At 54.8% G+C, this 27,924-nt stretch overlaps 10 protein-coding genes across 10 annotated transcripts; 4 read left to right on the top strand and 6 right to left on the bottom strand.

Annotated features, from left to right (window-relative positions):
- Positions 1-159: 159 nt before the first annotated feature.
- On the bottom strand, positions 160-2,989 carry W97_03525 (uncharacterized protein; the record flags this gene model as incomplete). The annotated part of the gene is made up of 7 exons (XM_007781421.1): positions 160-263; positions 321-1,233; positions 1,471-1,828; positions 1,894-2,097; positions 2,146-2,276; positions 2,336-2,501; positions 2,652-2,989. The coding sequence occupies 7 exons, from the start codon at positions 2,987-2,989 to the stop codon at positions 160-162; spliced, it is 2,214 nt and encodes a 737-aa protein (XP_007779611.1).
- A 359-nt stretch (positions 2,990-3,348) lies between these two features.
- Positions 3,349-3,788, top strand: W97_03524 (uncharacterized protein; the record flags this gene model as incomplete). The annotated part of the gene is made up of 3 exons (XM_007781420.1): positions 3,349-3,353; positions 3,418-3,545; positions 3,652-3,788. The coding sequence occupies 3 exons, from the start codon at positions 3,349-3,351 to the stop codon at positions 3,786-3,788; spliced, it is 270 nt and encodes an 89-aa protein (XP_007779610.1).
- A 484-nt stretch (positions 3,789-4,272) lies between these two features.
- Positions 4,273-7,231, bottom strand: W97_03523 (uncharacterized protein; the record flags this gene model as incomplete). The annotated part of the gene is made up of 2 exons (XM_007781419.1): positions 4,273-6,546; positions 6,605-7,231. 2 exons carry the CDS (start codon positions 7,229-7,231, stop codon positions 4,273-4,275), a joined length of 2,901 nt encoding a protein of 966 aa, XP_007779609.1.
- Positions 7,232-9,871: 2,640 nt separating this feature from the next.
- W97_03522 (uncharacterized protein) lies at positions 9,872-10,409 on the top strand (the record flags this gene model as incomplete). Its single annotated transcript, XM_007781418.1, has 2 exons — positions 9,872-10,012; positions 10,113-10,409. 2 exons carry the CDS (start codon positions 9,872-9,874, stop codon positions 10,407-10,409), a joined length of 438 nt encoding a protein of 145 aa, XP_007779608.1.
- A 2,875-nt stretch (positions 10,410-13,284) lies between these two features.
- W97_03521 (uncharacterized protein) lies at positions 13,285-14,844 on the top strand (the record flags this gene model as incomplete). Its single annotated transcript, XM_007781417.1, has 5 exons — positions 13,285-13,965; positions 14,019-14,080; positions 14,139-14,228; positions 14,298-14,494; positions 14,624-14,844. 5 exons carry the CDS (start codon positions 13,285-13,287, stop codon positions 14,842-14,844), a joined length of 1,251 nt encoding a protein of 416 aa, XP_007779607.1.
- A 520-nt stretch (positions 14,845-15,364) lies between these two features.
- W97_03520 (uncharacterized protein) lies at positions 15,365-18,376 on the bottom strand (the record flags this gene model as incomplete). Its single annotated transcript, XM_007781416.1, has 1 exon — positions 15,365-18,376. One exon carries the CDS (start codon positions 18,374-18,376, stop codon positions 15,365-15,367), a length of 3,012 nt encoding a protein of 1,003 aa, XP_007779606.1.
- A 1,279-nt stretch (positions 18,377-19,655) lies between these two features.
- On the bottom strand, positions 19,656-21,171 carry W97_03519 (uncharacterized protein; the record flags this gene model as incomplete). Its single annotated transcript, XM_007781415.1, has 5 exons — positions 19,656-19,813; positions 19,870-20,511; positions 20,574-20,701; positions 20,757-20,902; positions 20,965-21,171. 5 exons carry the CDS (start codon positions 21,169-21,171, stop codon positions 19,656-19,658), a joined length of 1,281 nt encoding a protein of 426 aa, XP_007779605.1.
- Positions 21,172-21,604: 433 nt separating this feature from the next.
- Positions 21,605-23,514, bottom strand: W97_03518 (tubulin alpha-2 chain; the record flags this gene model as incomplete). The annotated part of the gene is made up of 9 exons (XM_007781414.1): positions 21,605-21,879; positions 21,933-22,073; positions 22,126-22,176; positions 22,329-22,832; positions 22,883-22,954; positions 23,007-23,094; positions 23,160-23,310; positions 23,373-23,431; positions 23,503-23,514. The coding sequence occupies 9 exons, from the start codon at positions 23,512-23,514 to the stop codon at positions 21,605-21,607; spliced, it is 1,353 nt and encodes a 450-aa protein (XP_007779604.1).
- Positions 23,515-24,260: 746 nt separating this feature from the next.
- On the top strand, positions 24,261-24,820 carry W97_03517 (uncharacterized protein; the record flags this gene model as incomplete). Its single annotated transcript, XM_007781413.1, has 2 exons — positions 24,261-24,445; positions 24,499-24,820. The coding sequence occupies 2 exons, from the start codon at positions 24,261-24,263 to the stop codon at positions 24,818-24,820; spliced, it is 507 nt and encodes a 168-aa protein (XP_007779603.1).
- A 1,521-nt stretch (positions 24,821-26,341) lies between these two features.
- W97_03516 (uncharacterized protein) lies at positions 26,342-26,767 on the bottom strand (the record flags this gene model as incomplete). The annotated part of the gene is made up of 1 exon (XM_007781412.1): positions 26,342-26,767. The coding sequence occupies one exon, from the start codon at positions 26,765-26,767 to the stop codon at positions 26,342-26,344; it is 426 nt and encodes a 141-aa protein (XP_007779602.1).
- Positions 26,768-27,924: the final 1,157 nt, after the last annotated feature.

The following is a 27,924-nucleotide window of genomic DNA, read 5'->3' as shown; positions in this document are numbered from 1 at the left end:
TTGCCCCAGCTGACTGCCGTCGCAGCTGCAATAATGTCCGAACGCCAGAAAATGCAAGACCAAGCCACCACGCAATCGGTGATGAACCGATAAGATTCTACATTGGAGATAAACCAGAGACAATATCCAGTGATCTTGTACGTGAGAAGAATGGAAGGGTCATTCGCTTTTGACCTGCGCACCAATGCCGTTTGGAACCTCCTGTAGAACATGCGGCCGCCACTTGTTGAGAACCTTCGCGGTCGGACCTCTCGCATCATCGTCTATCATCAATCAGCGAAAATGTTGAATGGGCGAAGTATCAAAGGGCATAAACTTACAATTCCTCCACAGATCTTCCAGCGCATCAACGCACAATTCCCTCACCGGCGGCCTCACGAGCACGAGATAATGAATCGCGTTAACCGCCAAGCTGACCCTCTCCGGATCCCGCGCCAGCTTCTTGACCCTGTCCAGCACCTCAACCCCAATACCTGGAATTTCGGACAAGAAGCGGATAAGGACCTTATCCTTCGCATCCAGGTACGGCACGATTCCGTCCAGCACCTTCAAGACCCACTTGTCGTAGTGCTTGACCGGCGGTCCAGCATCGCCAGCGTGCTTGGCCATGATGCGGTCGTTGTACCACTCCTCGTTGAGCCAGGAGATGGCGACATCGATGCGGCGGCGGAAATCCTCGATGACATAGAGGTACAGCGCATCGCGGATCGTGTTGCTGATCGAGAAACTCTTGTACCTTGCTATCGACCGCTCCCCCTCGCCTTCAGCTTTGACAATGCCATTCTCCAGCCCGGCCGCCCCCCGCGTTGCTATGCGCGTGATGACCGTGACCCACGCATCACGGTCGTACCCGCTCGCTGCGAGCCGGTTAAAGCCCGGTCGCTGCGCCTTCGACGCCGGCGTCTCGTCTAGCTCGGCCATGACGCCGAAGACGCGGTTGACGACGTCCTTACTGCAGTCGATCGTCTCAGCTTCCGTAAGCGGAGGCGGCTGCGGGAACTTGAACGGGCCGAGTGCTACTTCCGGAGGCGGGCGCTCTGGGGGCAGTTCATCCGGGGGCGCGTTGTCGAGCCTGTTGAGGATTTGTTCGGTGGTTTCGGCTGGCGGGAAGTCGGGCTCGTATTCTTCCTCGTCTTCGTCGGCGGGGGGCTTATGTGTTGCTGTGACGGCGGCGTCGAGAGCAGTTCGGGCTGGGAGGTCTCTGCGGTGGGCCAGAAGGCGTGCTTGTGTTGCCTACAAAGTTTGATATATCAGCACTGGAACGAGGTAACTCGAGTATGGGCCGTAGGAAGCTTGCAGAAGTCACGTGCAGCAGCCTGAAGGAGCAAAGACAAAACGGTTGAGACGTGTTGCTAGCAATGATTCAACTGCATGCCGATCGACTTCATTGCGGCGCCATATTGCCGTGTTCTGAAGCTGCCAAGGGGCAAAGGGCATTCCTGCCCTCACATGCAAAGAACTGTCACGTACATTGATGGCATGATCGAATTTCGCTTTGTCAGCGTAGATCAATAGAGGCAACACTATGTTGGCCACTATTTCAGGCGTAATGGCTTTCACGTCAAAGTTTGCGGACGCTTCTTGTGGATTGCGGTTGAAAAGCCATGCATAAGTGCGACTACCAGGTGGCGGTAACACTTCCTGAGCTTGTGAGGGAGCATCTGTGACCTCGGCTCCCAGGCGCTGCCTCTTGGCTTGATCCAGACCATCCGTGGGCTCAACGGGTGCTGGGCGCTTGCGGTTGTTGTCGTCGAACATGGCCACGCGAGCATGGTGGAGATGCTCGATGTGTTGACCAATTCTGCCTACCAGTGCGTGGTTTTGATTCCTGATTTGTTAGGGCACATACAATGACGGCGCAAGGATAGATTAGAGGATGGGGAGCAAACATACTTCTTAGCAAAGTTCTGCAGAAGCGCCCTTGTTGTCCGCTCGATAGACCTTACTACAACCTTCATCTTCGTCGTAACAGGGGGTTTCACGAGCCGGAAGGGGTTGAAATTCAGGACAGTAGATATGATCTTAGTGGCTATTGATGCACGGGATCGTGTGAGGCTACCCAGGCTGTTGAGGGTAGCTGTGATGAGAAGGGGGTCGCTAGCGAGGGTTAGATGCAATTCCTGGTGGGCGTTACAATAGCCTAACCTGATATCTTCCTGCAATATACCAAGTAGCCGGTCAAGGAGACCAGATGTCTCCGCCTCAAGATTGGAAGGTGGGATTATGGGATGATCTCGAGGCACCAAGGCTAAGGAGATCTCATTATGTTCCGGCCGCTATCAGGTCGTCAACGTTTCATGCGCTGACAGGCACTGAGGACAGGTGGTATGCGCACCCTTGGATCTGCTATCAAGCCTGGTGTCTGCGTCTGTACAACGCGCTGGACGAACTTGATGCAGCATATCCGGACACCCGGGGGGGCACTGTCCATCCTTCGCAGTATGCTTGATTTGATGGCAGTCATCTTCTGCCATGTCGCTGTATTCGTAGGATTGTAGATGCTGCAAACATAACCGATGAGTAAGATACCGCTTGACATAGATTCAGCTCAAGGCATGTTTGTCCGCTCGAAAGCCGGCTTCTTGAACGTCACAGTCTTGTAGCGCTGTATGCATTTATGGCAACAGCATGGAGGACTGGTGGAAACTCACATATGCCTAAAAACCAACGGGTAGATGCTGGCGGCGGCCTGTACCACACTCTTCACCACCACCACATCCTCCCCGGGTGTGTCCAAGTATTCCTTCAGCAGATCGAGAACCGTCAGGCTCAGCTCCTGCTTCCGTTCCGCTGCCAGGCTGGGCGACGCAAATGCTTCTGCTAGGAACTCCGCGCCCCATCTTCGAATGTCCAAGCCGGCGGGAGGGCCGACGAGCGCGAGGACGGCGGGGACGATCTGGAGATAGTAACTCGCATCCTTTAAGGCAAGGTCCCGCGCAGAGTTGAGCTGCGCCAGCGTGTCGGCTGTGCCATTGCTAGTTGAAGCCATGGCGGCTGCGGACAGCAGTGGGAGCTGGGCTTCGAGGCAGTTCACGCGCGGGTGCAGATCAGCGCAGAGTTGTTGCCGCGGCTAGAAACAGAAGAACGCCATAGACAGCCAGACTTCCAATCCAAACCAGAATATCTTGACGAAGTGTACCTGTACGAGAAAGCTGAGTGGTGGGTAGAAAGCAGTGAGCTTGTGCGTTGGAGCTCTGAGCGTGGTCGCGTTCGGCGTCGAGGTCATCGAAGGAACCGGAAGCGCTCTTGGCGCCAAGATCATGTGAAAAGAGCCGCATCAGCCTTACTGCAAAGCATTCAATAGCTCTTTGAGTGAGCTACGTGGACTCATTCAGGCATACCGCCACGATGCCGTAAGTGATGCGCTCCTGAGAGCCGGTTTTTGATATCCCTACACAACATGCTAACAGCTCCCAGCATCCCCCGCTCGTCCTACTACGACCGAGACTACAAACAATCGCCAGCCCTGATCCGCGCTCGCCAACCGTACCTAGTCAAGAACATCGTAACCGGGGCCGCGATATTCGGCTTCGCGATAGGAGTCTGTATGTCTCCCTCCTTCCTCGCTTCCCACTCATCGCGCCAACGTCTACGATCCCGCACCGGCGCCCCACCTTGTCTTCGGTGACGGGAAGCTAAACCCATCTCTAGATGCATTCACCATTCGAGCCGTGGCGCAAGACGAGTTCGAGGATGTCATAGTGCCGGACAAGCCGGTCCAGCCTGCACATGCGCCGAACGCGGAGGGCAACAATCGGACGTTGGGGAGTGCGCCGTTGAGCAGATGAAGGAGGATGGCGTGGATAAGGGACTAGGTGCAGATTGCTATGTTGCTAGCTGGGAGACATACGTGTATTACCAAGGGGCTGTATAAAAAATCGCATGGTATGGGCGTTGGGTGTGGTTTGAGGAGCACCGAGAGCGACTGAGAACTGTAGACCGCCTATCAGAGCATCATCTCTGGCGGGGGATATCACAAGATAGCTTGTACAGTCAACAGGCAGGAAAGATCACACCGCTCCATCCAGAGGTCGCTAAGTCTCGTAATGTTATGATATTACATATATTGGGCAGGCCTATATTCTACGTTCTTCATTTTTAGCAGAAGCCACGACTTGATATCAACACCTCCAAACCCAACAGACCCGACGCCTATGCAGCAATGTACAGCTGGTACACTTTTGGCTTTGGAAAACTCCTCCACATGCAAAGCAAATGAAACGCTAAGCGCAGGAATGAAAGCAAGAAGATTTGCTTGTGGCAGATCCTGGATCAACGGAATCTCCTCATTTCATAATTATCCGTCTGGCTCCTCTTCGGCGCGGCAAAATCTCGATCAACGAACAAGAAAGCGCCCGGAGCCTCATCCCTGGCTCTGTCGGTGGTGTCCATGCGCATAGCTGCAGGGCTGACCATACCCGTCCGCGTGTCTAGTCGACCTTCTTCAGGTATGTCAGCCATGCCGGATTCCATGCGGTTGACGTCGTCCTCATCCGTCCGCTTGCGGCCGAAGAATCTGTTACGGTGATTGCTCCGCCTTCTCGCGTCAGAACTGTCGGTAGCGATGCGCTGGAGATGCGGCTCGGCAGACCCGGAAATGGAAGTAGAACGACCGACGCTGTCTTGAGAGTGACGTCGATCCTGGGAAGAGCGGGAAGGCGAAGGAGAGCTGACGCTAATCGGGATACGAGCCCTTTGCCTGTCCGCAAAAAGGTCGTCGTCGTTCATGTCGCCGGCTGACATGTCCTTCATGCCGAGTGAAAAGTCAACACGCCTGCCCATAGCGGAGAGCGATTCGCCGCGGGGGCGAGTGGAGCCCGTCCGAAGGATTGAATGCATCTGATTGGAAGGGTCTCCGAACGGTTGCTGCTGCTGCTGCTGCTGGTCGGCGGCCGCAACGAACGGTGCATCTTGCGGTGCATTACGTGGAAAGCCCTCTGGACGATCGGGATAACCCCCGTGGCCCATGTTAGGAATATCGATGTGGGGAATGTTCTGCATGTACAGAGGGAAGGACTCCTTCTGGCCTGGATAGCGCATGCGCGGACCTTCAATGCCGAGTTGTTGCATGGACACCATCATGGCGCAGATGAACTTGTTGCGTCGCTGTAGACGGAGCAACTCGTTCTGCCAGTTCGACTTATAAAAGAAGACAACGTTCAAGGTGATGGAGTGAGCCTCCGCCACTTCGCGAAGCTCCGTAAGAATCTTGCCTTGATACTCCCGCTTCTCGGTTGTGACAAACTCGAGCAGGCGCTGTCGCAGTCCGTCGATCTGCTCCAATGTGGTGCCAAACTTCACGGTGACTGGCACGGCTTCGGCAAGCGCGCCAGACCGCCTCTGATTCAGAATGAACAGAGTGTTGAGGTAGCTGTTGGGCGCCTGTACAACGTGGCCTTCCATCTTCTTGAACTCCGTGTACAACAGAGCGATTTCCTTCACGAAGTAATCGTCGCCCTTACCTAGCACACCGGTGTTGCCATAAATGCCCACACGGTCGCCGACATCGAAGGGATGCTTGACGAAAACGAAGATGATGGATTGTAAGAACTCTTGAGCAGTCGCAGAGAACAACCAGGATAGCGCAAGGACAGTTGACCCGGCGGACGTGAGCACGCCAGCGGCAGATGTCGATATTAAGGAAATGAAGACGAGGATGGTGATGATAGCAACGATGAACATGAACACATCATCGAGCTTGCTGACAACTGAATCGAGGTCTTTCAGTGATGCGGTGATGGCTTTGCGTTCGCGACCAATTTCGACACAGACGGCCTCCAGCTCCTCCATGGAGATGTCGCCATTCATATCTTTGTCGAACATGGAGAAAGCGGCTTCAGCTTCCTCGTCGTTGTCGAAAGCACTCTTCAGGTCGTCGGAGTATACGGTTTCGGTCTCCTCGCGTGCGAACGTCCGATAAAGGCGGCGGGCGAGCACCTGACTGCCTCCAACGGTGCCCAACAGCGTCAAGACGACCTGGTGCGGGTGCGTACTGGTTGCGACCTGCCGTCCAGTGAAATCACCTGCGATCTTGCCAGCAACATCGCCGAATTTACTGATTGCCTCCCGGGTGGTTTTCTGGGCTTCCTGTACAAGTTGGCCGGGTGTGCGGGCGCCAGAGGCCCCTCCTGACGGCACATCGAACTCAGAATCCTCCATGGCAATTTTCTCTTTTGAGAACTTGTATAGCTTGGTCAAGCTGCCGATCTGAAACTTGTTGAGCTCGATGCGATCCTGGTATGTCCGCAAATGGAAGCTGATCGCGATGAGCTGGATGATGATTTTTTCCACAAAATTCAATACGGCCCCCACGAACAAGGCAACCAGAACCTTGTTCATGTCGCTTTCCCATTCTCTAGTTGCCTTGCTTCCGTCTTGGTGATGGTTCTTCATGGTGGGAAGAAAGGAGATCTCAATGGCAAGCCACCAGAAGAACAACGTAGCCGGTAATTCGAGCTGTTTTCCCATGTCTCTCCACTTTTTACTGTTGTTCGTGAACAAGCTCGAGACGATTCCGATGGGCCACGGAAGACATTTGGCGAGGATCTAAAAGTCTGTGTCAGTCTTTGCGCAATCGATCAGAAAGTCGAGGGAGAGGTCATACCCTGCCTGCCCACAATGTAAGCCAGACAATTTCCAGCCATATTGAGAACCAGAAAAGCTCGACACCGCCAACGGTGGCGTCTGGGAAGATGAGGGCGCCAAGCAACAGAGGGATCAGGATTATCAGAACCAGGGGGGTAATGTAGGTAAAGTATCTGATCAGAAAGCTGGACTCGTGGACTCTCTTGAAAAATTGGGCGAACTTGGTCGTCGGGTTCTCTGGAGGCTTGTACATTGCGGCTTTCTCATGTAATGGATTTGTGGCGGCATCGAACTCGTCCACTGGGTCTTCCCGCCGTGATCTTGACTTGTGCATCCGCGTCTGCGACTGCTCGCGTTCCATCTCGTTCGCCTGTGATACCTGCCGCTCTATCTGCAACATTGCCAGGTCATCGTCCAGCCGGTGGGCCTGCTCTCGAGTCTGAGACGGCGAATGCAGCGTCTTCAATGGGTCCGCCGCGTCCAAGGGAGCAGTTTGTATAGGGGCCAGGTGACTGTTGGCACGCTCCCTGCCGTTGGAGCCTTGCTGAGACCCTTCTCCGATGACTGTGCCCTCCTCATCTGAAGACCTCTGAGCAGTCATTGTGTTGTACTTGGGCTCGGCCCGCTCGTCGATGGGCGTAGTCATGATTGCGTCCGGTGAACGGTTCAGATTCTGCTTTTGCTGTAGTTTCGAATGGGTTCTGTTGTCCTGAGTACGAAATGGCCGAGCGGGTGAGATTATCGCTGAAGTCCGTCCGGCGGACTGAATTGTATTCTTAAATTGGGAAGAGAAGAAGTAGGAGAATCGAGATGAAGCGAGAGGCTTCTGAGCTTTGACGTGGGTTTGATGTGAGGTTCTCTAAATATCGGGACGGAATGACGGATGACGACCCTCTTAAGCTAGAATGTGACAAGCAGCGGCCGCTGTGCAGGGAGAGGTGATTAGTTAAAGAACCAAGGGACGGGATGAAGAAGAACTGGGGTGATCGACGTCGGTGGGGTGCTTCTAAATATTCAAACGCACCAACACGGCTTGCGCTCGCGACATGAGTGGGATGAAGAGCTTTTACAAAAATTTAGTGCACGAGCCACCTTTCTCTATGCCGATACTGATCTTTCAAACCGTTGAACATGGTGCGCCGAGAGCTCCGGAGGAAATAGGTCGCAAGCTGAGATGCTACAACGGTGGCGTCATAAGGTTTTTGCTGAGCGACTAAGGGCGCGTGTGGCGCCCCTAGCCCTGCAACGGCGTCTCCGTCCCGGACTCTGCCGTGTGAGAGTGTTACTTAAATTAATCAATTGCTACTGCAAAGGTGTCTCGATTCTACGTTGCATACGGCACAGTTGCAAGGCTTACAATCGGGCGCCTTACTGCTTCCATCTTGAAGCTTGAAGTACCCTCATGCCCTTCAGATGCGTCTTATCTCAAGCAAGGGATCTTGTTTCACCTTCGGCCCGCAGAACGCAGGGGATGTCCCACGGAAGCCGGCAAGGGCAGGGCCTTGACCACTGGCTGGCTTGAAAAACGCTCGCCCTGAACGTTCTCCGATTTGGAGCACGGTGAGCTCTGGTTGCTCAGCGTTGATAAGGATACCTCTACTCTGTCCAGTCATATGTTTTCCTTTATCTCCTTGCTAATTTAGCTGCCAATAATTCGTCACGCTTTTTGAACTTTACTAGGTATCCACCGACTCCAAACATAGGCGAACATCGGCGAAGCTACTGCGTGTCAGACTAACTTAGACACTGAACAGACTGAAGACTCCGTATTACAGCCGTCTCTACGGAACTACGAACCGAACGGCCGCCAGTAGAAAAGGCATGACGCGTCCTGACTCCACCAGCCAAGACGGTTGACAAAAGTCTTCTTGAGCATCATCGATCGGCCAGAGCAGAAATCAGAACCTGGCTCAACAACACCTACGGCTTTTTACTTACTTGGGCCCTTCCACGCGGTAGATCGAGTAGCATACTCTCATCGGGTTACGGTAGAGTCTCGACTAGGTTTTGTGAGCAGCTATCAGCACGGTTTCTAAAATTGACAAAGTCCGCTGATATCCAAACCATTCGGCATCTAAGTTCTGACATGGCTGTCTCAGAGAGTCGAGGATCTAAAATGTCTATTTGCTTCACGGATGTACACATCTTATTTCGCTTTTGAGCCTTTTCTACGTTTCTCATCTAGTTGCGACATCGAATGAAGCTCAACCTTCCAAAGCTTCAGGAAAGACCTTCTGGACGCTTGCGCCTCCGCCGGTCATGGCATTCCAGCTGTTTCTGATAAGCCGTCCTTCAAAGAGCTTACACTTGTGTAGGCAGTGCCGCACAGCCAAGGTCATTGGACAAGGGGATGTGCCTTTGACCAGGTCGTAAGGCACGAAACAAACAAAATCAGTGTAACCGACTAGTTGGTGTCTTACGAACTTCAGACTTACTGAACAGTAGTTTAGGGGACGCGCTTGGAGAACTCCTCAGTGATGCAACGGCTGGAAGACATTACGCACGGTTATTGCACTGTCATCCGGCCCATACACTGAAGCTACGACATAGGGGTACGCCAATCCAGTTGAGAGAAATGAGGAGGAGCTGGGGCATCTGCTACAACTCCCAGCATTATATTAAGACCCATCACCTAACGAAAAGTTTGCACCTAGGGCACTGGGGTCGTTCTGTGGAACTATAGAATCATCCAGGTCAGCCACCTGCACACTCGAATCTGTCTGTGACTGCGGTATTGTAGATTGTGTTGCTGGTGGTAGATACGTGATAGCCTGGTCTTGAAGGCGCCAAGGCTCTCGCTAAAACGGGACCTGCGATCCCTGCAGATAAGAATCATTCAAGCGTCAACGCGTGTCGCGTCGATGGCGTCGGAGCTTCATCGCGAATCAGTAGAACCATGAAGCTTGAACCATTGCAAGATCGGCAGAACCATAAAGAGGGCAACGCTGCTGAATGCTCTAGCTGTTCTACTGTAGCTCCGAAGCTTCAGGTAACCTTGATGGCTCGTGGTGAGGTCATGGATGTGGCCGCGCGCGCGTCATCTGTGAACCGTGCCGTTGGCACGTTTGTTATATTCTGAGCAGCTTCCCGTCACGATGAGAAGGAACGAACGTATATCGTGACACTCGAGCATCACGTGTCTGAAGCTGCACAGAACCATCTCAGGATGCCTACCCGAATCTTTCTCCCTTCGCTCAACTTCTCATCCAAATTCCTCATTCAGGCTCAAAGACCACTTCAACAACGATTATCTCTCGGTTCACTCAGACCGTTAACTTCAGCAAATATGAGCACTGCTTCTGGCATCACTCCTCAGGACATTTCTGAAACCGCCCGCGCAGAAGGAGGCACCACTAAGGGCTCAATGTCTGCTCAGATGCAGTCTCAACACACAAAGGGGCTAAATGCTATTGGAGGGGCCTCTCAAGTGAGTGTACCTGCGGCCCTAGCTCTTCTCAGTCCACTTGCTTTTTCACCTCTCAGTCCACTCTTGTTGAGAGTATCCGGGCTAACCTCTGCTTGTGCAGGACCAGGACACCACCGGCACCACGTCCAACACTGCCAGTTCAATCAGTACCACAAGCGACATCACTCCCGCCGAGCAATCCCGCCTTGACCGCGAGCGCAACCTCCAGGAGGCCCTTGACGTCGTCCAGCCCAAGATGGCTTACGACCCGAAGTCCATCACTCAGGAGGATGCCAGTCTTCTAGAGAGCCGTGAGCAGCGCGCCCACGGTATCATCCCCAAGGGTTCCGTCACTGCGACTGCTCGCAGCCTCGCCGACAAGAATGCTGCTTATGGCGGTACTGACACTACCACTTGAGAGCTTGAGGGACATGGTGCAGGGTGGACTTGAGGTGTCTCGTTTACTGTTATCTTCCACTCTATGTAGACCAGGAGACGGACTGAGTCATTAGCTGGCGTTTTGCACCATACCGTAGCATGATCTGCAGGCTTCCAAAAGCTCCGGTCACTGTACTTCTCTCTTCGACATCTTCGTAGCTACCATCTCGTGCTCTCAGGAGCTGTAGGAAATAGTACTCAAACCTCTCCGGTCTCTTAGATGCCTCGCGGCCGTGACCAGAATATGCTAACTCCCCCCGATGACCCCAAAGAAATCAATCGATCCGTCTTCAACATGTTCTATTGGCATCCCAGAACCAGATCCTTGGAAAAGAACTGCGGACTTAATGCACACGATGTCTGCCTTTGCAGCTTCACCTTGAGAATCTTCGCACTGTCGAGGTGTCCAATTACGATTTTGACGCGGGGAGTGCACGTGTGACTTTAGCTGCTTTCTCTTCGTCGCGGACGAGAGCGGTGACTTCGTATTCAGGGTGGGCGGCAACGATTGTAATCAGGGCATCCCTCCCTGATGAGGCCAGTGGCGCCAGTTCTGTTGACTGGGATTAATTGTTGAACAGAGTATCTCTCGTCTCTCAGAGAGGGCAACATGGAAGCATCGATCTCAAGTGGGCAGAGATATCAGGCTGCCCCACATGAAGATTCTGGTCATGATGCTCGCTGTAGGATCCAAGCTCACTTAAACTTGCAAGCCCTCGGAGTCTGAAGCTATACTTATGGAGTTTTAGTGTGCAGATGTTATGAACGGACACTGGGTTGGCAGCTTAGAACCCACTGGTACCTGAGGCCCGGTGCGGTGGATGAGAGCGTCCTTCCTGAAGATGGGGCCGAGGATATTCGCAATGAAACAAGGGTGATGCCTCTTACTGATATTCTCGATAGTGATGGATCCTTGTCGAGCCCTGGAAGCGATGCTCGATTTGGTTTGATGCTTGCCGTAGTAGGATGCGCTAAGTTGCTGAATGCAGGGGAGTTTCTCCGTGAACAACCTCATCCCATGAGCTCCGCAAAGGCTTTTCGGTAGAACGGCCAGCGCATCATGTAACGCAAGCGATACAGAGTTGTAAAACATCGAGTCTTGCAGAATCCAAAACTTCTAACTAGGCAGAGACTATCGTCGGAAACCCTTAGTCGTAGAGTAATAATCACATTTAGGTTCTGTGAGGCTCCACTACTTGTAGCTCTCTATTATCTATGTTATATTGGGAACACCGTATTGTACAGCTCACAGATGTAGGTTGTTCTATATGTGTGAATGTAGGATAAGTAGCATAACGTCTCGTACACTCGCAGTGGCTTAGCATCCGTGTGCGGTGTGAGGCTGTTTTCAGTCGAAGTGCGCTTTCAAACCTATCACAAGTCTGTTCTATTCGTTTCAAGAACCGTTACTCTACTATCACTGTTCTTTTCATCCCGTGCTAGATATGGTGAGTGTGCTAAGCCGATATGTGTGGAAGAAAGAAAGAGCGTTGGCAGAAGCCGTAGCGAAAGAGGAGAGGTTATCGTTTAGCATCATAAACACATACGCTCCAAGCCGAAAGTGTTCGCTGGAGAGAAGCGGAGGCAAGAGCCACCGCACCGGTGAGGAAAGGACCGCTCATCCGTTTTGTGACTACATCTATTGCAAAGTTCAGTTCCTTCCGCTACCTTGGAAAGCCGGAAGATGAATGTTTGGTGCATGTATCGCGTTCACTCGTGAAACTGTGTCATTCCCGATCCGTCAGTCTTCAGTTCGATTCCTGGCCGTCTCGGAATGTTTAACTGAGGTCCACGGGTCAGGTTTTCACCTGATGCGGGGAAACGTAATCTGAATGCTCCTGCTCTTCGGAGCTTAGCTGAGGTTATGTTTGTAGGAGTTGGCATGGGGGACGCCCTAGCTTACAACCTGATTTTTGCCGTTTCTTTTACTAACAGTAGAAATCGCACGTGTGTCTCTTTTCATGTCCTCTAATAGCCTGTATCCTAAGCTTTCGACTCTCCAGCTTCAATCTATAGTTAGGTATTACGCGGGCGTGTACACGCGGTCACTTCGCTATATTCTCGTCTTCTTTTTCTGTAGTTCTGCAGCCTAGCTCCACACCTATCTGCCTAATATTAAATCCAAGCGCTAGAAGCCATTGATGATATCGCTGAAGTTCTACAGTCTGCAGGTCGTGTTACAGCCATCGCTAACCGTCGCTGCCGCCCTCTAAGGTCCCGCTCTCGATCAAGATACCGCTACAAATAGGACTACACGCGCGAGTTCAGCGGCTGCGATCGCGGTTGAAAATGCGGTTAGAGACACAGCAAGTGGTGGTGAGGAGGGGGCGCCAGCGAACAACGTAGTGAGGAAGGCCATTGTCATGTCCATCAAATACTTGTTGTTTCGCACTCGCTTCTACGGTGTATGAATGGCAAGGTTCGGCCGGTCCACGTCCAGCTGAAGAAACCTTAAGAATTTCTTCAGGCAGGGGTCTTTCGATCTTGACTATAATTGGAGCCTTTCTGTGAATTCCACAGTGCTATCAGCCGTTTTGGATATACAGCTTTGCGAGGACTGAGGTGCGGCTAGCAAATTAATTGGTTGAGTCATTATGAGTGTCTTGCGCTGAGTAGATAGGAGTAAATTTAGTAGAATGATGAAAGATGTCGTCCCTTTCAACCGTGCCAAGATCCCGCCTCGGCTTTCTATTTTGGTGCCTCCCCTGTTCCGCAAGTGGGCTGAAGCACAGCCCGCGACACGCATTGTAGCAACTTCGCCAGCTTGCCCACTGCCCCTGTAACAACAACACGCAAACGCCCTGAAGACTCAACAGGCTCGACAACTGGCATACACTCAGTCAGTACACTTCACCATGAAGAAATTCGGCTTTAGCAAAAAAGGCAGCGAGGCCACCGACGACGACACCTCGACCCGCAACGCCCTCTTCGGAAGCAGGTCAAAGAGCAAAGACACCAAAGCAGCACCGGCTTCCAGCAATCCTTACGCCCAACCACAAGCAGGCCCAGACCCGTATGCCCAGAAGGCGCCGCAAGATTACCGACAGACATCCAGCCCAGCTCCTCCCCCCTACAATAGCAACAACGGGGGAATGGACCCCTATAGGAGAGACAAGAGCCCCGTCCCGCCCGGCGGCTACAGCGCCGGAGGAACTTCGCAGGCGGCATACGGGCAGAACAGATACGGGTCACCCGCGAGCGCAGCATCAGCGACAGCCCGGCCGGGAGGTTACGGAGGGTTTGCGCGGGCCGACTCGCAGGACACCATGTCGACGGACGCGGGGAGACAGGAGTTGTTTGGTGGTGCGCAGCAACGAGTACAGCAACGGGAGGATCAGGGCGGGAGCACGTACGGTGCTGGTGGTGAGGGCCAGGGCTATGGCGGGTATGGCGATCGACAGCTCACGGCAGAGGAAGAGGAGGAGGAAGACGTGCAGGCTACGAAACAGCAAATCAAGTTCATCAAGCAGCAGGATGTGGCGTCTACGAGGAACGCGCTGCGGTTGGCTGAGGAGGCTGAGGCGTCGGGAAGAGATGTAAGTGCAGCCTGTTGGCCCCCGGATCAAGACATGTACCAATCGATCTCTAGACTCTATCCAGACTGGGCGCCCAAGGCGAACGAATCCACAACACCGAGTTGAACCTAGACAAGTGAGCTGACACCGGCACCCATACTACAAGTCTCAAAGCGCTAACACCCGCCCGACAGAGCCGCGAACCAGAACCGCATCGCCGAAGAAAAAGCCCGCGAGCTCAAGCACCTGAACCGCAGCATGTGGGCCATGCACGTCGGGAACCCGTAAGCCGCCGCCCATCCCCTCCATTTCCTAAACGCAAACTTAGCAGCTAACCCTTCCCCCACCCTCAGCTTCACAAAAGCCTCGCGCAAAGAAGCCCGCGACCAGGGCATCATGGACACGCACCGCCGCGAACGCGAACAACGCGACGCCACCCGCGCCGCCGCCTACGCGTCCTCGTCGCGGCAGCAGGAGACGGGCAAAGACCTACGAGAAGGGCCAGGCGCCGCGCCGCCTTCAAAGGCGTCGTTGGCGGAGCGCGCCAAATGTAAGCTCCTCGGATCCTTCCTGGTCCCACCTCCCCCCAAATTCACTCCCCCTCCTTCCCCTTAACAGAGTGGCACTTCTCCATCTTTCGCAAAACTCGCCTACTAACAACCCCCGCCTTTCCCCTCAGACCAGTTCGAAGCCGACAGCGACGACGACGAGATGGAGAACGAGATCGACAGCAACCTCGACCAGCTGCACGGCGCGGCGAAGCGGCTCAACAACCTCGGCCGAGCCATGGGCACGGAGATTGACGCGCAGAACAAGACGATTGCCCGTGTGACGGAGAAGACGGATCGGGTTGACGACCAGATCGTCATGAATCGTGCGCGGTTGGATAGGATCCATTAGGGAGTTGTGGGGGCCATGTTTCCGCTGAGACGGCTTGAGGAAGGCGGCATTGAGGGCGTTGGGGGTGAAGTTTTGCTCTTGGGTGTTTTTGGATGTAGGAGTCTAGCTTCACTAGAGGGACATGATTTTATGCTTTTGGACTCCGTCCTCGTGTCCAGAACTTCTTACGGGCTGGGCTGTAGTGTTCCCTCACAAGAACCCAACAATCCAAGTTTTTGCCGTGCCAACCGAGCATGCAGCAATGTGTTGTAAGGTGAATGTATTAAGTTAGAATTAGGAGGATCGCAACCCCGAGGATATCTAATAGCAGGTAAAAAAAAACCAGGGTAACACACTTAGCGTACACCAGCGCCAGCAGGGGCTACACCGAAAGGGATCGAGAATGCATGCTCTTGACCACAGGCCCGCTCAGTCCGCCATCCCTATAACATTACTGGCATCGGCACCGGCATCGGCACCAGCACCGGCACCAGCACCAGCCCCGCCATCCCGATCAAGTCCGCCATCCCATCCCTCCCCCTCACTCATCCTCCAAAAACGCAAGGATAGCCTTGACACCCATCGGCCCCAGCCCATGCGGCGGATAACACACATAGACCGGATCCGCCTGGGCGCCCAGCTTCTCCCTGAACTCGCTCTTATTGGTGAGCTTCAGCTCCGAGGCAATGGCATGGTAAGCCTTGCTCAGGACCTTGACGCGGGCGCCCTTAAGGTTGTGTCCGGGGGTGAAATGGCTGCTCGCGCCGCCGCCGAACGTCACGTTTGTGGCGCCCGCGGCCGCGACCACCTTGAGCGCGTGCGTGACGATGTACTCGATGGTTCCTGATGGCGCGCCGGGGAAGTCGAGGCTGTATTTCACTTGCCAGCCGTGGTCGGGGGAGAGCTGCGCCATCACGACGAGCGCGTGCATCGTGCCGTCCTTGTCGGCTGCGTAGTGGTACTGGCGGTGCTCCATATCCTTCCAGGGATGGATGTCCGTGAGATGGACTTGGCGGCCCTTGCGGTTCGCAAGCCAGTCCTGCACTCTCGCATCGACTTTTCTGCGGACGTCTTGGGGCACGGGGTCGCCGATGGGGATGTCGGTGATCTTGATGCCTTCCTTCTCGGCATGTCGGATCTTGCGCTGGATCTCGGAGTCGTGCTGGGCGGCGTTGTTGGAGGGGTCGACGCGCTGCTCGGCGACGCAGGAGAAGGTGCGCCAGTTGAAGCGCTCAGCTAGGACTTCTTCGACGGCGGCGCCGACGAGCATCCAGAGCGGTTTGAGGCTGCGCTCTTTTTTGATGAACTTGAGGTACCCGGCGATGGTTTTGGTGTATTGGGACGGGTGGCACAGCGGGTCGCCGAGCGTGATGGCGAAGCCGTCTTGGACGGCGTACCCGATTGCGGCACCGGTGTGCTCGTCGCGCCAGATTTGGGTGCGCTCTTCCAGGTAGGATGTGTTGGTCGCGTCGCCGTAGTTGGCGATGAGCTTCTCGATGGGCTGAAGTTCTTCTTGTGCGAGGACTTTGTCCTTGCCTTCCCATGGCGGGTGGAGGGTACTCGCTTCTGGGTGTCGGAGCTGCTTGATCGCTGGCTTCGCCGGCAGGCTCTTGGGATCTCTTGGGAAGAGGGAGCCGTGTCGGATATCGCCGAGGTTGAGGAGTAGCATAAGCATGCGCTCCAACCCGATGCCGCCGCCGCCATGAGGGGGCGCGCCCCACTCGAAGCCCTGAATATACTCCTCCATCGTTCGCGGATCAACCTTCAGCTTCTCCATCTGTGCAATCAGGGTCTTCGAGTCGTGCACACGCTGACCACCGCTCAGGATCTCTTGGCCTCGGAGGAAGATATCAAAGGAGTTGGTGACCGTCGGATCGTTAGGGTCAGGCATGGCGTAGAAAGGCCGGGCGGAGGCTGGGAACTTGTCGAGCACATAGTAGTCGGTGTTGTACTGCTCCTTCACAAGTTTGCCGAGCTGGATCTCGTCCCTGGTTCCAAGATCCTCCGTCTCCGGCAGTTCGTTGCCGTTCTCGTCTCGCCAGCCGGACTCGTTGAGCATCCTGATGCCCATTTTGAAGGGAATGATCGGTGTATCCTCACGCCAAACTAGGTCTTCGTGCGGGAACTTGCGCTTGATGACCTCCAATTCGTGACCGTACCTTTCGTATATGCCCTTGAAGATGGCTTTGAACGTGTGGTCGAGGACTCGCAGGACCTCATAATAGTGCTCATCTATCGCCATCTCGATATCGAGACCGGTGTACTCGGTCATGTGTCGATGAGTATTGCTGTTCTCGGCGCGGAAGACGGCACCGATCTCATACACCCTGCCGAAGTCTGCTGATATGCACATCTGCTTGGCTAGCTGTGGACTCTGCGCCAAGAACGCTGGCCGACCGAAGTAGTCAATCTTGAAGACACTTGCGCCTGACTCTGTGGCGCCTCCTTGCAGCTTGGGCGTGTGGATCTCAACAAAGCCATGATCATCAAGATATGAGCGGAAGAGGTTGCAGATACCCGCCTGAATGCGGAAGATGCTTTGAGAGGCAGTGGTTCGCAGGTCGATGATGCGATTGGCCCACCGAGTCCTGTCGGACACAACCACTCGATGGTCGTCTTCGTCTTCCGTCTCCTTCTTCGTGACCTCGGCTTCCGCAACAGTAAATGGCAAGCTGTCAGTGACCTGAGCCTCGACGTGGAGCCAATGGACAGATATCTCCGCATCGTGGATGGTTGCTCCAATGACCTCACCCTGCTTGGCCTTGGGCTCCTGCACTATGCCCTTGACGAGCACAACGGACTCGACGTCAATGTGCTCGGCCCACCACATCATGTGGTGCGATATCGCGCCATGCTCTTGAAGCACGCCCTGGATTGTAGCCGTCTGCTGCCGGAAGACGAAGAAGACGAGCTTGGAACTCATCTTGCGCACATTGTGGATGCGGGCTCTGAAGGTGACCTCCTTGCCCACGTCTTTGGCGGAGATCTGAAGCAAATTGGTCCGTTCCTCGTGCTTCCACTCTCCCGCGTAGTTGTTGACCGGGAGGACGCCGTACCGCTCGCGCACTTCCGGCGGCTCTTCCCTCCTGGCGCGCTCGTCCTCCTCCTGCCGCTTCTTGGCCTCCTCCTCTTCGCGCTTCTTGTTCTCCAGCTTCCGCTTCTCGAGCTCGGCCTGCTTCTCGTGCTTCCGCTGCTGGTTCTTGCTCATGTGCTCGCCTTCCCGGTTGAGGGGAGTGTCGTCGGAAGACGAGTCATCGCCGATGTGCAGCTTCTGCTTGACGGCCTTCATGGGGCTGAGGGTACGCCTGTGGCTGCCATCGTCCAGACTCCGCCGACTGAACTGTGCACTGTTGCGGCCAAAGGTGCCGCTGCTGCGGGTAAATGCTCCACTGGACCGTCGGGGGGACGTGTCGCCGTTGACTGGGGCAACGCTGTTAGTTCTGCTGGTGCCATTGATCAGGCCGCTGTCGACGGATTCATTGTCGCTCTGAGCGGCGCTGTTGTCGCCGGAGCGGGGCTTGAGTTTGTTGAGCGCTTTCTTGAGGGCGGACATGCTGCGGCGATGATGGTGGAAGAGACAATCACTCAATCAAGCAGCGCAGTGAGCCCTAGCAGAGATTGTGTCTAGGGAACGAGTAGGGAAAGGGGGCACGATATGAATTAGCAGGACGAGGGAAGCGCCGGAACCGGGCGCTGGACGCTTAGAAAGCTTGCTGGGGGAGATTTCGGGCAGGGTTGGACAGCAGCCGGACAGGGCAGGCATGTGATGTCAGAGCTGAAAACATTGGGCCAAGCCCGCGTCGGTCTCGGAGACGGACACGCTGTCGGCCACCGAGCCCATCTCGCTCCCGCAGATCAAAAGCTTCTCCTCTCCCGGCTTGAGGCTTATCCGTCTCCCGCAGAGGCTTGGGCGATCTTGTTGTTGTTGTTGTTGTTGCTGCTCGTCAAGAAGTGTGACAGCACATGCGTCAGGAATGCCGATCACCCTTTGCCGCATGACGGGATTGTTCAACCGCCAGCATGCAGTTCGGTAGACCTCCATCTGCCCCATACACAGCGCCAAGCACACGAGACCTCTTTCCTCTCGAACCCCATGGTGTCACTGGCTGTCGGCGCACTCTATCTCCAGCATCTTTGTCAAGCTCGAAACCCTTCCCGCACGACCCGGGCACCATATGGCGGGCAACTCAAGAGGTCCTCCAACGCCTTTGCTGAGCACCTGCACGCCCGAGTGGATCCCGCTTAAAACGCCTGGTCCCCTCTGCTGCCCTCGCATCCCTGTCTCTCGAGTAATCGCCCCGTCACGCCCAACTCCTTTACTTCTGCATGACGATTGACACATGTCAGGCAGTTAGGTGTGACGGGGCGGGCACTATCTCTACTTCTGCCATGACGGTTGACACACGTCGAGTTAATGACCGCACCGCCTGAACAACGCAACGTTGTCAAGGCGATTCTCGCCACCGGCAACGTACATAGCTAATCAACGGGATGTTGAGTGCCATTGATACAAGTGCTCTCCGACTCGAGAGCTTCTGCCTCTGTCGGTGATTACCACCTGGGCGGTTAGCGGATACGACCTGGACGAGACAAATTGACCTGGATTCGAGTAGCTCCTACAACTATCCACAGTAGAACAGCCCAAAAGCAAAGAGATCGGGAACCGCGCAGGCGTCCTCGAAACACCAGCCCGAAAGAAGGCTTGATGCCTGATGCCTGATGCTCAACATCCAAGACCCAAACCCATGTGAGCTCCTCGTCAACCTCGTTACATGAACGACTGAAAGGTAGGATCCAAACTAGTCTCCACAACCTCTCCTGCTCTCACAGCATCAAGTTGAGATCCTGCGCTCATGCATCTTACCCTCCTCATCCATCGCCCCGAACCCGCCCCAAGAATCGAACTCATCCGCAAACTTGACGGCTGCTTTGAGGTAGAAGTTCTCCTTGTCGCCCCAGGTGTGCGCCGCTTCCTTCATGGCTCGGCAAGCTGAAAGTCATGTCAGCCAAACCATGTGGCCAGTGTTCTCCCCGGCGACGGCCTACCTTTGACATAATGCGCGTCCAGCGAATGCGGCCCCTTCAGCGCCTTGTCCACCACAAACTTCCAGTCCCTCCCCCCCAGCTCATACTCCGTGATCCTGCCCATCTCGACAGCCGGCCTCAACTGCGCGACATACACCGCCAGCGCAAACAGCCACCACTGCCTCACAAGCGGGACCTGGAACTTGGCCGGAATCAGCGGCAGCAGGATACGCACAGCGTGCGAGCTCGTCAGCAGATGCACGATGAAGAAGTCGTATTTCCCCTCCCTCCCTCCCGGCCGTGGCGTCCCAACCAGCAGCGCCACCGCTGCCTTCTGGCTCTCCTCGAACTGCGCCCGCGGATCCTCGACCTGCCACGCGTTCCAGTGCTCCAGCACCTCGGCCTCGTGGTCGCCGAGCAGGGGCGCGATATTGTCTGCGCCGGGCTCGGCGAAGAGGTCGTCGAAGCGCTTGTCGTTGGAGACGTTTTTGAGGATCTCGAGGACGGAGCGCGACGTGTAGGTTGAGGGCTTGGTGTAGGACGGGTCGTCGAGATACTTATGCAGATAGTTGTGGAAGCAGGTTGCGTGGGCGAGCGCTTCGATGGCGACGGTGCGGGAGGAGAGCTCGAAGCCGTAGCCTAGGTGGATGAGGGGGTGGCCGACTGCAGGGTTGAGGTGTCAGTTGGATGGCTGAGGAGAGGAGGGGCGTTACGAAGGGACTCACGGCCTGAGATCATGCTGTTGATGAGGGGCTCTTTGCCCTCGAACATGTAGTCATGGACGAGCTGCTTCCAGTCATAGCCGTATTGTACAAGCTGGTCCTCGAAGTAGTCGACGAATGCGCGCTGGTACCTGGCAGCAATCAGCCTCCGAACACTGCCTCGCTGCAAGAAAGCTGGCCACGGACTCCCTCTTGCCTAAAAAGTCCCTCCAGTCATCCTTGGAGATCTCCCCCGGCGAATCATGCCACGGCTCCAGCTCTTTCGACTCCTTATCGTATATCTCGTTCAGGTGCTCCGGACTCGCGCCGAGGATATAGGCCGAGCCTAGTATCTGGTGGGCTGACTGCTTAGCGCAACGCTCATACAGGAGCTGCTAGCCATGTGCGAGCGTACGTGGTTGTTGTGGTTGTGGAACTGCAGGTTGTGGTAGATGATTGAGTGGTTGACGTGGTTGGCGCGGATGAGGTGCTTCAACGTTCGCGGCCGCTTGTCGGCGGCTTCTTCGACATCGTGGATCTCGACCGGGGGGATGTCGACTGTGGGTGCCTTGCTCCCGAAGCCAAAGGTCGGAAGGCGTAGTCGCGAGAATTGGGTGAACATTCCGCCGGTTGGGTGTGGTGCAGTGAGGTGGTTCGAGGTCTGGGGAACCCGTTGGTGCCAACGCGGGGTCCTGTGTCTCGCAGGGCTGAGAGCTCGTGGCAAGCATCGCCACATCGAGCATGCTCCCGCTCTGCTCGTCGAGCAATGGACAAGTTCCAGTCCATGCTGCTGCCGTACGAACTTGATAACTACTGTTTCTGGACCCCCGAGGACTGTTGAATGATCTTTTATCAAGCACTTTTATAATAGCTGAAATCCATCAATCATATCATGCTATCATGATTCGGTCTCGTCTGCTACCGTATTCCAGACAACCCTTCATAGTTCACGTGAGTGCGTCCTCATAATCTCCAACGATCAAAGTTCCAAACCCAAGAACGGGAAGGCCACCCAATGCCGTAGCCGCTTCATCGGCCTTTCGATGCAACCCCCTCTAATACTCACCATCATCCGCACCCTCCTCCAAGCTATCACTGGCGACCTCCTCATAGTCCTTCTCCAGCGCGGCCAAGTCCTCGCGTGCCTCGGAGAACTCTCCTTCCTCCATACCTTCACCCACATACCAGTGGACGAACGCACGCTTCGAGTACATTAGGTCAAACTTATGGTCAAGCCGGCTCCAGGCCTCTGCAATGGCCGTTGTGTTGCTCAGCATCGAGACACTCCTGTCTGCGGTTGCCAACTCGCTGCCGGGGACGTGTTTTGGCTCTAGAGACAAGCAAGGTTAGCATCTACTAGCTGGGAGGAAACGGAGCCCGTACTTTCTAGATTGATGCCAACCTTAAAGCCTGTTGGACACCACTCGACCAGGTTGAATGACGACTTGGCTTTCAGTGCGGCAATCGCGGCGTTGCAGTCTCGCGGAATAACATCGCCTCGATACAGCAAGGCCACGGCCATGTCTGCAGTTACGAGTCAGTGCGGTCGAAGGTTATGGGAATTTCAGACACTTACATTTGCCCTTCTGAGGGTCACAAACGACCATTTGGTTCTGCGGCTCGAAACCTGGGTTCTGTCAGTAAGGTAGAAGGGCGAGGCATGCATCCTCTCCTTGCGCAAGGCTTGCGTTATGGATTGACCATCTCGGCTGATTGCACCACGAAGAACTAGAGCAGAAAAGGTGTGTGATAAGCCTAGTATCGGGAATATGGACTCACATTGGAACGTCAGGTCTTGGACCTTAAAGCTCTCGTGAGAGCTCTTCTTCGCAGATATAACTGGCGCGTACGAGATCAGAGGAAAGTGAATCCTTGGATATGGAACGAGGTTCGTCTGAAACTCGTTCAGATCAACGTTGAGCGCGCCATTAAAGCGCAAGCTCGAGGTGATCGAGCTGACGACTTGAGCGATGAGACGATTGAGGTGCTCGAAGTTTGGCCGAGGGATGTCGAGGTTCCGCCGACAGATATCGTACACGGCTTCATTGTCGACCAGAAAGGTACAATCCGAGCTCTCAATGGTGCTGTGGGTGGACAGGACGGCATTGTAAGGCTCCACCACCGAAGTCGACACGCGTGGTGCGGGGTACACAGCGAATTCCAGCTTCGACTTCTTGCCGTAGTCGGTAGCGAGCCTTTCAAGGAGAAGGGCGCCGAACCCGGAACCCGTGCCGCCGCCGAATGAGTGGAAGATCAAGAAGCCTTGCAGGGACGAGCAATTATCTGGAGATTATCAGCGTTCCGAGATGTCGGGTTAGGTTCTGTGCTCCCACCAGCAACGCGTCGAACACGATCGATGACGCTGTCCACAAGCTCCTTGCCAACGGTATAGTGGCCTCGAGCATCTGGCCCAGTGTCAGCAACCTCTCCCGCTCACGTTGTTGGAACTCGCCGTACAGTTGTTTGAAGCGTCCTCTTTGCCACTGATCAGAAGTTCGGGGTGGAAGAGCTGACGGTACGCTCCAGTACGGATCTCATCGATTGGCTGTAATCGTGTCAGCCACTTGTTTGGCACGGGCTTGCGTCGAGCCGGAGGGTAGACGGGCTTACCGAAGGGTCAAGATCCACGAAGATAGAGCGAGGCACGTATTTTCCGTTGCTCGTCTCGTTGAAGAAGGTCTGGAAAGAGCCGCCCTCTCCAGCGTTCTCACTGGCAGTATCGGGGCGTCCGTCGGGCTTGAGCCCGTGTTCCAGGAGGTAGCTGGGTAAGCATGCTGTCAGAAGGCGATTGTGGAGTGTACCACGCTCTTGCAGCATGCTCACAGTTCCCAGGCGCTGTTCCCAAGCTGAACCCCAGCCTGGCCGATATGGATGTGGCATACCTGGTTGTAGACCGTCAGCTTGTTGCTGGGCAGCGTTGAGACGCGTAGGCGACGCGCCGTGCTGTACGTACCTCGCCCCTCATGATGCAAGTGGGACTCTTTGATTGCTGGTGAACGCAAGAAGCTACCCAAGGGAAGAGTGATCCAAAAAATCGACCTGAACGCGGTATGTAGAAAGCAAGTTGCGCTCAGGAACGGCGGTGAGATGATGGGAACGCGGGGCGTGTTTACTAGCGGACCCTTGGTGGGGCGTCGCGCTAAACTTGCCGCACTCGACGGATCGACGCCCGGTTCAGGTCCCGAGAACGCCATTCACACCCATGTCAAGGGACCCCTGAACCACACAACCGCCTTCAAAGCTTTGCCCGGAGACGGCGTATCCGCGATAAAACAAATCTACCCTAGAAATGATTGTCAACGAGCCACCTCAGCGTAATGGCTCAGAGTAGCAAGTGAGGGAGAGTTGCAATCACATAGTGCGAGAATATCAAGAACACGAACCTTGAGAGTTCATCACAATGATGGCGGCTAGAAAGATCGAGCCAGGCTCTAGGCAGCTCTTTGTAAGATGGAAACTACTTTAGTCGACTCTGGCTTCGACCCTGATGCGGTTAACTACAAATGACGTCGGATGTGGTTACTGCCATTATGTGATATGCAACCCACCCTCGATTGCAACTCCACCTAGGTTTCTTATGTTATCTACACCTTTCCAATCTACGCTCTGATCCAGCGGGCCACATCTTACGTTGACTATCCACTTCGCCCATTACCGCCTTCTTACAATCATCCCGTGCTCAGCTTCGCCCGCTACGCGCTATCATACGCCATGACACGAGTGAAGAAGCCGTGGAGCCAGATGACGGAGAGCCAGCTAGCCAAGGCCATGGCGAGACAGGCTAAGTGGAAGAAGAGGGATAATGAAAAGGACATGCTGAAGAAGGCGCGCGCCGACAAGAGAAAGGTCAAGGCCTTTCACCATGTCTTCAAGCAGGTCATCTACAAAGAGAATAAGTAAGCTCTCTATTACTGAAAGGCGGCAGGCTTCATATACTAACAATGTCTAGCAACATAGACGCTATCGAAGACAAACAGCAGCTGTTAAACCTACTTCAGGCCGCCAAGGAACCCGGGGCTGTATCACCAGAGCTCCACCAGCAGTATCTCGCCGTCCGCGATTACTTCACTGCCAGTATGAAAGCTAGAAGCGTGGAGCTTCCAATCAGTAGTAACCCAGTCCAAGGTCTCACAAGTCATACTAGGGGAGCAGGCAACCAATTGCTAGACCAGGCCCCTCAATCGCCGTTCGCAACAGTAGCAAACCAGTCTAAGGACCCGCAATCCATCGTCCAGGCTCCAGATGAAGGAGGCCAACAGGATACGTGTTGATAGCAACAACACGTGTCTTCCTGTGGCGTGAGGAGCATCATCAATGGGAAGTGCAAGTCTCTGAGCTCGTTAGGCTTAGCCCAACTGCCCTCAAGAGACCAAGCTCTAACAATTTGCTGAACTGCTTCGGTATCTATCTCTCTGTATGGCTTCCGTAGGTATGCCATACTGATTACTGACTGAGCTGCAGACCGGAATCTTGGCTCATCCCAGGTTTGTCGAGATTGAAAATATGCGGAGCCACCACATACCCATCGCAAGCTTCGCCCCCCTAGACCTAATCTAGAACCGCTGTTCTAAATAAGGTTAACGTCTACGCAATGTCTCAATGCAGACACTCACGGAGTGTGGCCAAGAAACCAAGTGCTTCGATTCAGGAAGTTAGCCAGTGGAACAACCGATTGCAGCTACGGTAAGTAATTATATCACGTTCTTGTAGTCTCTTCTATCAAACTGACACTAGGATGCCGTTTCCGAAGCCAACGACCCGGATGTCTCTACTCGCTCTATGCAACCAATGCTACAAGCTAAAACCGCATGTCGCCCTAAGGGGGTTTGCGCCTGCATCTGTAAGGTCCGAAACAGCGATTCTATACCGTAATGAAGTAGCTATGTAAAGCTCCATCTTGCTAGTTGCAGGGGAGAAAAGACCCATGATCATGAGAACGCTCCCAATGCTTCAGCGTCCGAATACTTCCAACGTCTAAAGTCCACAAAATCGAAGCCGCGTCTCCACGGGCACTCTTCAGATCTGCATCCACCCTTCGCAGCTCCTGGAACTGTCTTAAACCACACGAAGCTTCCGTGTCCAAGATCGAAGCTCCCGGAGGTAGAGCGTCGTTTCAGCTAGATCCGATATAAAATTCTTCCTAGAAGCATGGCCAACACCTTGATCTGCACCTGATCCTCTCAACGTCCACGAGCTGGCTGCCCTCATCTGCTAACCCTGCGGCCCATTTTACCAACAGGAAACGCCCATCACGGTGCTGAACGGATCACGGCTTGACAGTGTGTCCAAGAGAAAGTGGCTGTACATAGGTTGAGGAAGGGCGAGCCTCCAGTGGTCAATTCTGAGGACGAACAAGCCAGATGCAAGATGCACTGTGCACAGTCAGGAGCCGTACATCTGAATCATGGGCTCACGTAGTAAGGAGGTAGGACAGCACGGAGGCTTGCAGCCAGGTACGAGCGAGATAGAACTGTGAAGGAGCTTCTTTGCGTCTGGCTACCCGGATAGCTACACGTACTTCGCGACACGTGTACAATCCATGAACTTCCACCTACGAACCCGCAGTCCCGCACAGCCGTTGCAGTCGCCGTCGTCACCAAGACATCGCCGGCCGAACGCACAGAAACTCCGCAGAACTCCTCCAAAATCGCTCAAGATGACCATAACACTCCAACCCGCCGCGACAGCGCCGAAAACGCCTATTCCGCAGGACCCCGGATTGCAGGCTTTCTCTCCCCGAACTCCCCAACCCCAGCCCTCACCACTTCCTTCCGTCCCCCCACCCCCCCAAATCAAGCAACCCCCGCCGCGCCCGTCATCTCGCCAGCACCGCTCCCACTCCCCTCCCCAGCCCCCGCGCCCGCCTCCGCAGCCTCCAGCTCCTCCGCGCGCGGCTCCTGCGGGATATCCACCAGAACAGCCGGATCCCTGCGGCGGGCCTCCTGTTCGCGCTCCCTCTTCTCGCGTTCCCTTTGTCTAACGCCTGGCGCCGCGCCGTCGAGGGCCTCGAGCAGCTCGTCGTCTGTGGGCGAGAAGGTCGTCGTTGCCGTGGCGAGGTCGCGCTGGTGGGATGGGGCGCTGGGGGACGTGGGGGTGCCGTCTAGCTCGACGGGGGTAGAGTTTATGGCGGGGACGCTGAGGGCGGTGGTGAGGGATTGGGCTGGTGCGGCGGCGGTGATGGGGGAGATGGGCGCGAGGGTGGAGGACGGGGTCGTCATGTTGACGGCGGTGTTGGGGCGGAGAAGGTGGGGCGAGGAGCTGAGGCACGCGTGGGAGAGATGCGGCGACGGTGGTTGAGGGATTCGGGTGTGGAGGCCGGGTGGGTATGCTGGTGGTGACGGAACTGCTGCTGGAGACCTCCGCCAACACGATGTGATGGAGTGCTTCCTGGCGCTTCGAGCTCGCTGTGCGCCCAGTCAAGAGGGAGGTGGCTGTACTGGCGTAATCAAGGCAGCGTGCGCTGAACGCGGCTGAAGGCAGCCCTGTCTTTCAGGTGGGAGAGAAGTAGGCACAGCGAAGGTTAGCGGGTCGAGCGATCAGTACCGTCAGATGGTAAGCTTCTGCAGCTTCATGGGAGTGGCCGCGCTCGCTTTATATACGAGTGCTCGCACGTAGCTGAGCGTTAATGCAGCTTCGCGGCTATCACGCATGCGAGTAGTGGGGCTTACTGCTGGGTTCAAAATGTGCGGCCAGTTTGGATGAACTTCATCCAACCCCCCCCCCCCTCGATTGTCAAAGACCAAAACTAAGTTTACACGACGATTCAACACTTAGGATATATCTCAATACTATTAAAAGATATAGTATAGCTGTAGCTATCTAACAGTTAATAGATTATTAGCTATATAGCGCTGCTGCTCTTCCTAGTCCTTAAAATATATGATTTTGTGGTGCACTTAATTTTCTTCAAAAGCTCGCACGCCCCACTACCTATATATGCAGTTTTAGAATACTTAAGGCTTTCCTACCACGTATACTTTAAAATATACTAAGATAAATATAGATATAACAGCTACAGCTATACTGCATCTTTTAAGAGTACTAAGTTATATCCTAAGCGTTGAATCGTTGTGTAAACGTGGTTTTAGTCTTTGATAATCGAGGGGGGAGGGATTGATGTTCGTGATCGCCGGGTGGCCGCACATTTTGAAACCAGCAGTAGACGTGAGACAGCGGGAGGGCGACATGCTCCCGCAGTGGACCCCATACCGATCTGTGCACGTGCAGCGTCACCTGAATACATACACGTCGCAATACGAAGGGGTCAAATACGAAAAGGACAGCTTAGTCGGTCATGTATCGCCTCAGCGCATCGATTATGCCTAACTACAACGACCGCCACACGGCGCGAGAAGGAAGCTCCGCCACAGCCACA

The sequence above is a fragment of the Coniosporium apollinis genome (genome assembly GCF_000281105.1).
Source record: "Coniosporium apollinis CBS 100218 chromosome Unknown supercont1.14, whole genome shotgun sequence".
NCBI classification, from domain to species: Eukaryota; Fungi; Ascomycota; class Dothideomycetes; genus Coniosporium; species Coniosporium apollinis.
Note: the sequence above shows the minus strand (reverse complement) of the source record. Positions and strands in the feature narration are given on the sequence as shown.